Source organism: Salmo salar, chromosome ssa08 (assembly GCF_905237065.1).
Source record: "Salmo salar chromosome ssa08, Ssal_v3.1, whole genome shotgun sequence".
Taxonomy (NCBI): Eukaryota; Metazoa; Chordata; class Actinopteri; order Salmoniformes; family Salmonidae; genus Salmo; species Salmo salar.
The window spans coordinates 3,772,047-3,786,571 of record NC_059449.1 but is presented as its reverse complement, the minus strand read 5'-3'; the positions used below and the strand labels follow the sequence as shown (position 1 = coordinate 3,786,571).

Sequence of the window (14,525 nt, the reverse complement as noted above, 5' to 3'; positions counted from 1 at the left end):
GAACTAACAAATCACATAAATAAAAACTAGACAGTCAGGGAGAATTGAAAATGAGGAAAACAATGAATTTAGCAGTATTGATTTTGTTATTATGTTTGAGCAAAATAACACACAATTAGCCATGGCAAAGTGTATAGAATTGCAGGAAATTTCCTTTAAAATGGCAACATTTTCTGTCATATCAATGGCAAAATGTCCAGAATTACTGAAAATGTGCTTTAAAACTGCAAAAAGTTCTCAGCTCCATGGAGAAAGTATTAGAATGACAGGAAATTGGCGTGGGGGGGGGGGAGAGTGTCTCTACACCGCCAAGATAGGGGCCTCTAAAATGTTCTCTAAAATTCAGCCATGTCGACTGTGCCCATTGCCATGACCCCGTTCCAAGATGATTGACAAGAAAAGTATCGTCCAACCCATCGGGTATCTCACTGCACCCTCGTATGCCATGTCCTTTGGTATCTGGTATCAAATGTCAGGATACGGAGGGCAGATGCCTCAATTCCCAGAATGAAACCAGGGGACATGCCAAGTGGGTCACATCAACAGACCAATGCATTCTTAGAGATCGCAAAGGTCAGTTGGTTTTGGGAAAACATTGCTAGAGTGACTTTTAGTAGAAACCTTGCAACAACAGAACCGAGGCTGTTGAAACCATAGACCACTGTACTGTGTTCTTCAGGGGCCTTCTTGAGCATCTCAGATTAGGAGTGCTGATCTAGGATCAGGACCCTTTATGGTTGGGAATTGCCAGGGACCTAAAGATACAATATTATCATGATACTTTGGTGCCGATCCGATAAATATTCCAATTCTCACAATTCTATATGTATTGTGATTCAATACTGTGATCTTATTGCGACTCGATGTCCCAAACATATTGCTCACCATATGTCTGCTGCAGAGGGGACAAGAGAGAGCCATGAGAAAACAAGTTTTGATCAGTGCTGAAAACGAAATATATTGCGTTCTGGTGCAGGTACAGCCAACTACCGAAAACATAATATTGCACTATTGTCAAAATGTTACATCAAAAATAATATCCCGATACGAAACAATCAATTTTTTCCCCCCCCATCACTAGGACCCATGATCATGGATCAGATCCTATTCATTAGAATGGAAGGCAAAACTGATCCTAGATCAGCACTCCTACTCTGAGATGCTTTATGAATACGAGACCAGAACTGCATGGCAAACAGTCTAAATTCCCTGCGTGTGAGCCGGGCAGCAAGATTAATCTTCTAACCCCTGACCCAGGGCAACAGTGTTGCTCCTGCGGCTAATTAATCCACTTTACCCAGAGGACTGATCTGGGGCTGTGCAGTGGGATCAGCCTCACTGACACCAACTCGGATTCAATGGCTTTAGAGCCAGATGGGCAGAAGACTGAGGCCCGTCTTAAGGTGACCTGGATGCATGACCGACAATGGCAGTGACTTTTATTAGAGGCAGTTGAGACGCAAAAAAATGGCATAGAACCCACCTTCATGACTGACATTGGCTTTCATATCTGTAGTTTTGTGAGACACCGATAATGACAAGGTATATAGAGCCATAAGGCCCATATTTGTCAACTTCAAAAACGAAAATAAGGTGTTTTTCATACCTTTCGGCATTTATTTTTCACACACTCTCCCTCCTGTCTATGGCCAGCAGTCAAACACTTCTCTCCACCTCTCCCTCTTCCTCTTAGCTTTGCTCGTTCTTCTTCGGTGGGCTCAGACAGTAACACAAGCTGGTACAAACAAGCGGGGAACTGACACGCGCAGCTGTCACATGTAGCCCCCCCTTCCCTTCCTCCTCCCTCCTGCAATCCAGCACTAGGCCTACATTTTCAGGGAGGAATTGCTCTCTTCTTACGCCTCTCTCTCTGTGTCGTCTCATAAACATGGGCCATTTTTAAAACAGCCCTACTTTTTGGTGGTGGCCCCTAGTTTTGCACCTTACACCCATACACATGGTTTACACGTCCTGTTTGGGAATCTGCCCACTTGCATACACACACATAATTATTGACTGACTATTGGGTGACTTCTTCAAAGCCAGGGGATCAAACTCTCCTATGTTTCTAAATGGGAGTTTAAACGGTCACTCAGGCCGCAACCCAGCCACCTTTTGGCTATAATTGAACATTTTCTAACTTTAGGCTAAACGTGGGCTACTTTTCATCCCAATTAGCCTACTATGTTAGTTCTTAGACATAGGCTTTTCGTTTGAGGATATAATTGACCAAATCATGTGGGTCAGATTCAGTAAACACAATACTAGGCTTATGTAGATGTTCTGCTAATGGTCTACTTGCTTTTCATTTCAATCAGATGATAGAAACAAGAGCCCTGCCCTGCTGAAAACAGAGTCTGTGTCGCTATATATAACCTGTGGTCATGTGACGAGTGAGTGGGCAGACCAAGGCCCGACAACAACTTGTCAATGCTTGGCAAAGCCAAAACACAAACACAAATCCAACACAATGACTCAATATCAATGCTTTTGTTGGCTGAACTTCTGAATATATAGTATAGCATTAACGTGATCGGACGAGTCAAGCGCCTACTATACAAATACAAAGAGCGAGACAAGAACGTATATAAACATGGCATCAACATCTCTACACCTAAGAATAGTTGCACATGTGCAAGCGCACACACTCCACCGAACTCGTGGGATAAAGATGCCTAATTGATTACCCGTGGTGGACAGATGGGACTGAACATGACACAATGTCTAATGAAGCAAAGCCCTGGCTCAGCAGCACTCTCAAAGGCACGACCACCTTGTCCTTGAGCATCGTCCAGATGTTGGCATACACAGCAAGCCACTGGCTGGCACAAATGACCTCAAAAACGAGCCCTAAGAAAGCTAAAATGGAAATTAATTAAAATGTTCACATTTTCAAACCAGGCTTAATCAGGATTAGACTACAAGTCAACACTGAGGAAATTAATGTTTTGATATAGGCCTTTTGACCAATGCCCTAATTGTGTTTGTGCTTGCCCATTACGGGACCTCCTCGCTACAATTCCATCACAAAGACATTCCAACATGTCAAATAAGTTAAGGCTAGTACTTCCTGAAATACATTTGACATTTTAATAATTTAGCAGACGCTCTTATCCAGAGCGACTTACAGGAGCAATTAAGGTTAAGTGCCTGGCTCAGGGGCACAGCAACACATTTTTCACCTAGTCGGCTTTCGGTTACTGGCCCAACGCTCTTAACCACTAGGCTACCTGCCGCCCTGACAAGACAGACGAATGACAAGAGACTGACGACATTAGACAAAACTGTGTCTCAGAATAGAAATCGCATCTGAGGCACGTGGCATAATACTATTGCACGTTCATTGGGCAATACTACCCAGCACTAAGCCAAGCCAGGGGATGTGTGTGTGTGTGTGTGAGAGAGAAAGACCATTCATTCCTTGGGGCTGATTTCATCGTCCAACTGCTATAAAAGGCCTATGAGATGACTGTCTCACATCTGTGGCTGCTTAACCGTTAAGTAAGCTTGGTTGCATCAAAAAAGGGAATTGTAAAATCGCTGTGATGACAGCGGTGCATCGTGTGTACGATAGGATGCTAAATGGTAACACTGTTATTAAGCTGCTGCCCAACTTCCTTGTTTACGACTGGAGAATGGGATTACCCAACTGAAGGATGTTGTGTCTATTGTTTCTCCACCCCGTTGAATTGGGAACAGTCAAGATTAGGGATGGGCATGAGTAATCGCGTACTAGAACAAACGTCAAAGCTATAATTTTTTCCAGAGATAAAAAAATATATATATATATATATACACACACACACACACACACTACCGTTCAAAAGTTTGGGGTCACTTAGAAAGGTACATGTTTTTGAAAGAAAAATCACATTTTTTGTCCATTAAAATAACATCAAATTGATCAAAGATAGTGTAGACATTGTTAATGTTGTAAATGACTATTGTAGCTGGAAATGGCAGATTTCGACATCGGTGTGATGGTTGCTGATAATTGGCCTGTGTTCCAATGGCACGTTGTGTTAGCTAATCCAAGTTTATCATTTTAAAAGGCTAATTGAGCATTAGAAAACCCTTTTGCAATTATGTTAGCACAGCTGAAAACTGTTGTTCTCATTTAACCTGTTAGGGCTAGGGGGCAGTATTGACACGGCCGGATAAAAAAACGTGGCCGGATTAAAAAACGTACCCGATTTAATCTGGTTACTACTCCTGCCCAGTAACTAGAATATACATATAATTATTGGCTTTGGATAGAAAACACCCTAAAGTTTCTAAAACTGTTTGAATGGTGTCTGTGAGTATAACAGAACTCATATGGCAGGAAAAAACCTGAGAAGATTCTGAACAGGAAGTGGCCTGTCTGACAAGTTGTTGTTCATCTTGGCTCTTTTTATTGAAGACTGAGGATCTTTGCTGTAATGTGACACTTCCTACGGCTCCCATAGGCTCTCAGAGCCCGGGAAAAAGCTGAATGATATCGAGGCAGCCCCAGGCTGAAACACATTATCGCGTTTGGATAGTGGCTGGTCAGAGTACTCTGAGACTCGAGATGTTTTTATTTTCTCTCTCTTTGTATGTATACACGCTTTCCCGGTCGGAATATTATCGCTTTTTTTAAGAGAAAAATGGCATAAAAATTGATTTTAAACAGTGGTTGACATGCTTCGAAGAACGGTATTGGAATATTTAGACATTTTTTGTCACGAAATGCGCCATGCTCGTCACCCTTATTTACCCTTTCGGATAGTGTCTTGAACGCAAGAACAAAACGCCGCTATTTGGATATAACAATGGATTATTTGGGACCAAACCAACATTTGTTATTGAAGTAGAAGTCCTGGGAGTGCATTCTGACGAAGAACAGCAAAGGTAATAACATTTTTCTTATAGTAAATCTGACTTTGGTGAGTGCTAAACTTGCTGGGTGTCTAAATAGCTAGCCCTGTGATGCCAGGCTATCTACTTAGAATATTGCAAAATGTGCTTTCACCGAAAAGCTATTTTAAAATCGGACATATCGAGTGCATAGAGGAGTTCTGTATCTATAATTCTTAAAATAATTATGTTTTTTGTGAACGTTTATCGTGAGTAATTTAGTAAATTCACCGGCAGTGTTCGGTCGGAATGCTAGTCACATGCTAGTCACATGCTAATGTAAAAAGCTGTTTTTTTATATAAATATGAACTTGATTGAACAAAACATGCATGTATTGTATAACATAATGTCCTAGGGTTGTCATCTGATGAAGATCAAAGGTTAGTGCTGCATTTAGCTGTGGTTTGGGTTTATGTGACATTATATGCTAGCTTGAAAAATGGGTGTCTGATTATTTCTGGCTGGGTACTCTGCTGACATAATCTAATGTTTTGCTTTCGTTGTAAATCCTTTTTGAAATCGGACAGTGTGGTTAGATTAACGAGAGTCTTGTCTTTAAAATGGTGTAAAATAGCCATATGTTTGAAAAATTGAAGTTTTTGCATTTTTGAGGTATTTGAATATCGCGACACGGGATTACACTGGCTGTTGAGTAGGGGCCCATAGAGGTTAAAGAAGCAATAAAACAGGCCTTCTTTAGACTAGTTGAGTATCTGGAGCATCAGCATTTGTGGGTTTGATTACAGGCTCAAAATGGCTAGGAACAAAACACTTTCTTCTGAAACTCGTCAGTCTATTCTTGTTCTGAGAAATTAAGGCTATTACATGCGAGAAATTGCCAAGAAACTGAAGATCTCGTACAACGCTGTGTACTACTCCCTTCACAGAACAGGGCAAACTGGCTCTAACCAGAACAGAAAGAGGAGTGGGAGGCCCCGGTGCAACTCTGAGCAAGAAGACAAGTACATTAGAGTGTCTAGTTTGAGAAACAGACTCCTCACAAGTCCTCAATTGGCAGCTTCAATAAATAGTACCCGCAAAACACCAGTCTCAACATCAACAGTGAAGAGGTGACTCCGTGATGCTGGCCTTCTAGGCAGAGTTGCAAAGAAAAAGCCATATTTCAGACTGGCCAATAAAAAGAAAAGATTAAGATGGGCAAAAGAACAGACACTGGACAGATAATGGCCCTCTTTACACCTATGTAGATATTCTATGTAGATATTCCAATAAATCTAATATTATTTCTCCCACGTTGAATACGGTCGCTGTCCTCGGTTCTGAAACAATCTTCAGTGCACCGTAGAATTGCCACCTTTCCCTATGTTGCTATGAGCATAATAGCAAAGTTAACCAGCATTTTGGGAGTGAGAACAATGCAGCAGAGGCAGCAGCAGCAGAGACGAGGATACAGCCTTTGCCTTAGCTTAATTGTCTAAGAAAATTGAGGAGAGAAGTAACCCCAATTTAATTAGGTCTATAATCCAGTTCTCTGCTGCCAATTGCAAAAGTCTCTGAAGCTGGAGTCTTATATCTCCCTCTCTAACTTTAAGCATCAGCTGTCTGAGCAGCTTACCGATCACTGTACCTGAACACAGCCAATCTGTAAACAGCACACCCGACTACCTCATCCCCATAGTATTACTTACCCTCTTGCACTCCAGTATCGCTACTTGCACATCATCATCTGCACATCTATCACTCCAGTATTAATGCTAAATTGTAAGTGTTTTCACCTCTAGGGACTATTTATTGCCTACCTTCCTACATTTGCACACACTGTACATAGATTTGTCTATTTTTCTTTTCTTTTGTGTTATTGACTGTACGTTTGCTTATATGTAACTGTGTTGTTTTTGTCGCACTGCTTAGCTTTTTCTTGGCTAGGTCGCAGTTGTAAATAAGAACTTGTTCTCAACTGGCCTACCTAGTTATTAAATAAAAGGTTAAATAAATAATCAATAGCCTAACAGTTAAATGTGCCTGGCTTTATAAATTATCCATATATATCTACAGAAATTAGAAAGATCTTGCTTCTGTTGCCTGTTTGAGCCTGCCTGTATATTCCGTGAGCACCAAGCCTCATGCAATGGCAAATGTCACTGTTATTAATATTTGCTATGCTGTAATAAAGGCTTTACAAAAAAACAGACTGGTGTTACTTATAATTTATTTAGTGTGGTTTACACTTACTCCAAACAGGCAGAAAATGTATATTGTAATCTAACAGCACCTGTGTCGTCACACATAATATGCACACAGCTCTTGCTCCTATACCCTCCTTTTTCTTGATCTCTTTCTTATTGTTATTATTACAATTATTATTATCATCATTATAATAACAAGTCATGTTGTCATCATTAGTAGGCTTGTATAACCACCATCGAGCTGTAGGCCTAAGAGGGTGTCCTGTTTAGTCCTAATACCGTAACTTACTTAGGCCTGTATTTCAATATATAGGCTACAGTATCAAATCAATCATTCAAGCATTTTAGTTTTAAAATTGAATTATTAGCCTAAACAATAATTAAACCGCAATTCACGAATGCATGCAACTGTTTTTAGTCCACTGTAATAAAATGCTTTATATATATTTTTCCCCGTTAGAACAGACTTTGGTACACTAACAGACTCTCTGGTACACTCCTTTACTTCCCCTTTGCCCCCTGAGCAACCAGTAAACATAAGCCCTTTAGAGTTTATTTTTCACGTCTTCCACTTCCATTTTGCTGTCGACATTATTGTGTTCAGAGTTTGTTATAACCAATTTATTGATGCGATTATGACAGGCTATAAGTCAGGCCTTATTGGTCACATGCATGTGATGCATACATGTTTCAAGTGAAGAGAGCAAGGGTTGAGGGAATAGGAGATGTTTGTCGTAAAGAAATTAGGGATTTCGGTAACAGAACTTTTTAGTCAGAACTAAGTAAGAAACTAAACGGCTGACGTGATGTTGCAGCTTCAGCAGGGACAGCTATTGCTGTTCTGCTTTCGCTGCAGTAGGGAGGAGAGCGAGAAAACGTGTGCCAGTCACACAGGCACTCGCTGTCATTTTTGTTGACACTGTGTGACCATCGGGCTCTTTGAGTCATTTGTGTGTCTTAATGATTTAATCAAACAGTGTGCTTAAAGTATCAGACAAGCTCAGTGCATATGTAGTTGATATTATTCAAACACATGTCTATATATGGAAAAATAAAAGTTTAAACAGGACGACTCTCGGTCGACCAAGATGCTTTTTGGTCGGGTACAGCCCTCGTCCTACTGTTTCTGTACTATACTTTGGTATGTGGTATTACCGGAAGTGCACACAAGGGGCGCCATTTAAAAAAATAAAGGGCCTCCCGAGTGGCGCGGCCGTATAAGGCACTGTATTACAGTGCTTGAGGTGTCACTACAGACCCGGGTTCGATCCAAGGCTGTGTCGCAGCCGGCCGCAACCAGTCCATGTCATTGCCAAAGATACAGGCCTTTTGGCAATCTCAACATTGAATATGCAGCTGGATTTATGGCATAGTTGATCATTGGTTGTTAGAAATAACATTAATATTTTCCATGACAACATGTGGCGCCTCAAATAGAATTTGAATCATAACAAAGTCAAAAATAAACATTTAGCTCCTAGCTAGGCAAGTTGTTGCACTTTGAGTCTTAAAATCAAAGCAAAGAGGTTGTGTGATTGGAATTGCAGTATATATTTACTTTGAGAATTTTACATGAGCTAGCGACTTTTGACAGACTTGTTTTGTCTGGACAAACAAAAACAAAAAAAAACAGTTGCTTATCAACTGGATACGAAAGTGTTCTGTGGGGGGGAAAAAAGCGACAGAGTTCCAATATTTGGATAATCGTTGTGTTTGGAGGATAGCTGTGGTTTATCAAATCAGTATCAATAACTCTGTTCTCCTCGAGCTCATTAATGATATAATGTTCATATATGAAGATGACAGAAAGGCCAGTCTCTTTGGCAATGGCAAGGATAGTCAAGGAGTGGAACGTTAGTTAAAGAGACTGGTACTCAGGCTAGAATGTCTCTGCTGTAAGCAAGAAGCTTGATCATGACATTAGGGCACTTCGCAAACTAAATGCAAAGCTGGAGCCCTGAGCTGGATCTAATTTAGTTGACATATCTTAGATTTCTTATAGTTATACTTAATATATGTTATAAGCAGTGGCGTAGCACGCACCCCTGCAGCCCCCAGGTGCCCCCAACCCAAATGTTTTTAAAACGGTATTTAAAAATCATACCAGTATTTCAAAATATATCATATACCGGGGTATCGCCCAAGCCTACTGCAATTACTTTTATTTAAAACAAACAGGCTTTGGCTACCTTGATTTTGAGAGCAATAGCTAAGTAGCTTATTATGGCTAGTGTATAATTATTTTAGCATGTACATGGTCCAACGGACCATCATTAAACTTCACTACACTCACAATCAGTTATGTAATAGGTTGCAGGAGCATTTACCCTTACAGTGACAGACCTCAAGAAAGTCTCATGTAATGTTCAATTACCGTCAGATGCCGTGTTGTTAAGCCTAACCAGGGGTGAAAATAGATTTAATTTCTTACCGACGGGGCATTTTTGTAGTATTTCTTTTTAATACTACAAAAATGACAGGGTGGCCTTCTCTGCTGACACTGACAAACAGATCAATAAAAACGATGTCGGATCCATATAAATAAGCCTACGAAAAGGGGAAACAAATACCATATGACGTCCAGCTAACCTGGAGGAAACTATTGTCCAAAAGTGGCACTGACCCAATGACAAAGACAGTGAATATGCGCACTTACCAAGTGGGGATATGGCCGATGTTCTCCGCTGGTGCCAATAAAATAGGCTACTGTTCGCTCAATTCATCATTTTTAGAACTAAAAGATAGTCTTTTCATTGTCATCTCTTTACAGCAATAGCCATTTGCTTTCCAAACATTCTTCCTGCGATTGTATTTTTAAAATATTGTAATATGCCTGGCTGTTTCTCTCTGCTTTTCACTGACAGTTGCAACGTAACAATCACCTATTTGGTATTTGCAGCGTACGCTGCCCAAATTGCGGGCCCTTCCGACTGTAGGATATGTGATGTAAAACAATCCACAGGTTGTTTTTTAAGAAGCTAGTGATCCTCTGTGGACAAATCATGCTTTCTGGTGTGGTAGCCTATTTTGAATGATTTTTATTTATTTCTGTATAGACAGGAGTATGGTAATTATATACATTTTGGCAATTTAATTACATTTACTTTAGTGAAAACGTAGCTTTCCCTAGCCTTATGGGCACGCCGCCTATGCCTTTTAATGTGGCATAAACACAACCAGTCATGATGTTTTCATCCGATTGTCAAACAATCGATCATTCGTTCACTCACAAAATAATTTCAGCATCTAAACGCCAATAATGCGCGGCGCACCCGCTATTTAATGAATGGAAAGAGAGTCACAAAACACCTAAGTGTAATGAAATTCTGCGATTGTCAATAGGCCTACACTTGTAGCCTGAATTGACGCATCATCCATCCACCGTTGTCCATGCGCGCCTCGGTCAGCGTATACGTTTCAGGTCAATTCGCACATTTTTCATGCGGCTGACATGCAGTCATGTTAAATAATGGTGTAATAGCCTATAGTTTTTTTTAGACATGTTGTATTAATTTTGATAGGCTCATATTTTACCGGTATGGCATACCCCCACTATTTATTTAAACTGCCTTACTTTCACCCCTGCTCCTAACAGCAGAATTACGTAATTTGGGATTAGCGAGCGCAGCATGAACTACTGTACCGCTCCAGTGACTGACAGGTTTGGAAAACGGGGTATGCATTTGGGGGGCGTCACCTTCCTATGGCTTTAGAGTCCTTGGTCATGTTCATTAGGCACCAAACGGAAGGAAACAGAATGAGACAGGAGTTGTCCAATGACAAACGCATTCATTTTTCGTCCCAAAACGTTTTCAAACCTTTTCCCGTTCTGTTCTTGAGGTCCTTGAGAGAAATGATGCAGTTGACCCTCCACTCTGACTCTAAGGGTGGGTGTTCTTTCTATTGTTCATTCGTCCCTCAGCAGCCAAGATGTAGAAAAGGCTAACTGACATCTTTGAACATTGCGCACAATAAAAAAAGTCTCTGATTACTTCTTAATAGCCTTTCCCATAAGGGGAAGGGGGTGGGGCACTGTGAAACACTTGGTTTACAGTGGAACTGTAAAAAACGAAATTTTCACAAGGGACTGAATCTGAGGCACAGAGAATACAGAGTTAAGCCTTTAGCTATTCAACAATCTGTGTGCACATGGCATGACACATGCAGAGCATCTTGAGTCAGAAGCCAGTGAGGTCTATAGCAGGTTTATAGCCATAACAGTTTTATGTGGACCCCAGGACGAGTAGATGCTGAATGTGCAATAGCTAAAGGCGATCCTCAAACTCCCGAGTGGGCTCCCGAGAGGCGCAGCGGTCTAAGTTACTGCATCTCAGTGCAAGAGGCGTCTATACAGTCCCTGGTTCGATTCCAGGCTGTATCACATCCGGCCGTGATTGGGAGTCCCATTGTGAGGCGCACAATTGGGCCAGCATCGTCCAGGTTTGGCCGGGGTAGGCCATCATTGTAAATAAGAACGTGTTCTTAACTGACTCCCCTAGTTAAATAAAGGTTACATAAAATAAAAACTAAAACAGCAGTCTGTGCCGGCAGGTAAGGGTTAATGCATTACCTAAACCCTTTCTTCCCATCCACTGATGACACCAACCCTGTAATAATATGCAATTCTGTTTAACAACTTAGTCTACGTCAACAGGGTAGAGATTTGTTTCGCTTTTGATTAGGGTGTTGTCTATTTTCTTTATATACTATTTTCTTTATATAACGTTAGCACTTTACTAAGCAGATGCATGGTCGAGAAAACGCCAGCCAACAGCACTTCGAATAGGAGCAGGTCTAGAACATTCTATTGCGTGTGAAAAATGTGTAACTTCACTTTCAGGTTTGCTGAACCAAGAGCCAATGCGTTTTAAAAGTGAAACTACATAGAATATGCACAATTCGCTAAATCAGTCTGTCTGATGTACAAAATAATTGAATAAGCAGTTTATCACGAGCTAGGCCCAACGAGTACTACACCTGCTTATCAACAACGTTGACTGTATCGACTTATACAATATTGACTTGAGTTTCACATTTTACTGTTGTTATGAAAATATGATCACATCTTTTTGCCAACGAGACGTACGCCAAAGCACAGCTGATAATAAAGGGCCTAAATGCATTTTTGCTCGTCCATCGTCAATGGAAGGGGGGGGCGTATTTTCAGAAACAGATGAAATGGTCAAGGTTTAATAATCCCCATCATATTTATATATACACACACACACATCAGACAAATAAACTAGCTCGATTTTTACAACGATATCCCAACTGCAACCACGCCTATTAAAATATAAGCCCGTAAACAGTCACGTTTGACGCTGCAAAGCAACACAAATATTAGGACACTTACCAATCAATACCGTCCTCGATATCTGCTCGTCTCTTCTTCACCAATACCAATGAGAGAAATAGCAGGCCAATAAAACAAACAAAGACGCTGCCCTTCAGATAACTAGCTACAACAACTGTGTTATCTACACGGGATAGGCTACAGCCCGTGCAAAGCGTCTTCATTCAACTCGAAATGTTGGTGGTTGACTCCGGTTTGCTCGGTATTGGCTTGCTGGCTAGCTATGTAGCAATATTTATCAACACTGTAACAGACAAAAAACTGCGAAGCGGACATCACGATAAATGAAACCGATTTTTTTTAAAAAGGCAACAGCTGCTCCTCAGACGACTATATGTGTTGATTTCCAGGTGTACAATATTCTCGTGGTCAATTTTGAACGGTTCTTCAAGCACGTAGTGCTCGTAGTCCCTCCTCTTAGCCCGTTTAACGGAGACAGAGTCGTGTACAGTGGATACGGGGGGTTGCTGTGTTCTGGTTGGAAGGAGGAATTGATGCATTGCTCACGTAGTTTGCTGTGTTTTTCCTGGCTGGCATCAGAGATAGGAGAACTCTCCCCCCCTTTTTGTTATTAAACCTTTATTTAACTAGGCAAGTCAGTTATGAACAAATTCTTATTTACCAAAATAAGGCTTACCAAAAGGCTAAAGGCCTCATGCGGGGGCGGGGACGGGGCCTGGGATTAAAAATAAATACAATATAAATAAAGGACAAAACACACATCACAATAAGAGAGACAACACTACACAAAGAGAGACCTAAGACAACAACATAGCAAGGCAGCAATACATGTCAACACAACATAACAACAACATGGTAGCGGCACAAAACATTGTACAAACATTATTGGGCACAGCACAAAGGGCAAGAAGGTAGAGACAACAATACATTACACAAAGCAGCCACAACTGTCAGTAAGAGTGTCCATGATTGAGTCTTTGAATGAAGAGATGGAGATAAAACTGTCCTGTTTGAGTGTTTGTTGTAGCTCATTCCAGTCACTAGCTACAGCGAACTGAAAAGAGGAGCGACCCAGGGATGTGTGTGCTTTGGGGACCTTTAACAGAATGTGACTGGCAGAACGGGTTTTGTATGTAGAGGATGAGGGCTGCAGTAGATATCTCAGATTGAGTGAGGCCTAAGAGGGTGTTTTAAATAAACATCAACCAGTGGGTCTTGCGACGGGTATACAGAGATGACCAGTTTACAGATGAGTATAGAGTCTGCCTGGCTGGCGTCGGGATTGAACATTTTTGACATTTATGATGATGATGATAATAATGGTATTACCACCTGGGTGGAAATCAAATTGTATTTGTCACATGCGCCAAATACAACAGATGTAGACCTTACAGTGAAATGCTTACTTACAAGCCCTTAACCAACAATACAGTTTTAAGAAAATACCTTCCAAAAAGTAAGAGATAAGAATAACAAATAATTCAAGAGCAGCAGTAAATAACAATAGCGGGGCTATATACAGGGGGTACCGGTATGCAACTAATCCAATAGTCTGGGTAGCCATTTGATTAGCTGTTCAGGAGTCTTATAGCTTGGGGGTAGAAGCTGTTTAGAAGTCTCTTGGACCTAGACTTGGCACTCCGGTAACGCTTGCTATGCGGGAGCAGAGAGAACAGTCAATGACTAGGGGTGCTGGAGTCTTTGACAATTTTTAGGGCCTTTCTCTGACACCGCCTGGTATAGAGGTCCTGGATGGCAGGAAGCTTGGCCCCGGTGATGTACTGGGCCGTATGCAATACACTCTGTAGTGCCTTGCGGTCGGAGGCCGAGCAGTTGCCATACCAGGCAGTGATGCAACCCGTCAGGATGCTCTAGATGGTGCAGCTGTTGAACCTTTTGAGGATCTGAGGACCCATGCCAAATCTTTTCAGTCTCCTGAGGGGGAATAGGTTTTGTCATGCCCTCTTCACGACTGTCTTGGTGTGCTTGGACCATGTTAGTTTGTTGGTGATGTGGACGCCAAGGAACTTAAAGCTCTCAACCTGCTCCACTACAACCCTGTCGATGAGAATGGGGGTGTGCTCGGTCTTCCCTTTCCTCTAGTCCACAATCATCTCCTTTGTCTTCATCACGTTGAGGGAGAGGTTGTTATCCATGCACCACACGGTCAGGTCTCTGATCTCCT

At 41.4% G+C, this 14,525-nt stretch overlaps 1 protein-coding gene and 1 long non-coding RNA gene across 3 annotated transcripts in view; one reads left to right on the top strand and one right to left on the bottom strand.

Moving 5' to 3' along the window:
- LOC123744185 (uncharacterized) overlaps nt 1-14,525 on the top strand; it is a 28,401-nt gene that overhangs the window by 3,402 nt on the left and 10,474 nt on the right. The gene's annotated exons all lie outside the window — the stretch shown is intronic.
- The window catches only part of LOC106609978 (RING finger protein 24), a 71,712-nt gene that overhangs the window by 46,812 nt on the left and 10,375 nt on the right, over nt 1-14,525 (bottom strand). The window contains exon 1 of one of the 2 annotated variants that reach the window (XM_014209061.2): nt 12,380-12,845. The exons of the other annotated variant lie outside the window; for it this stretch is intronic. Coding sequence (XP_014064536.1) covers nt 12,380-12,543 — 164 coding nt within the window. The 5' untranslated portion in view covers nt 12,544-12,845. Of the gene's footprint in view, nt 1-12,379; nt 12,846-14,525 lie in introns of those variants that run through there. 2 annotated transcript variants of the gene reach the window in all.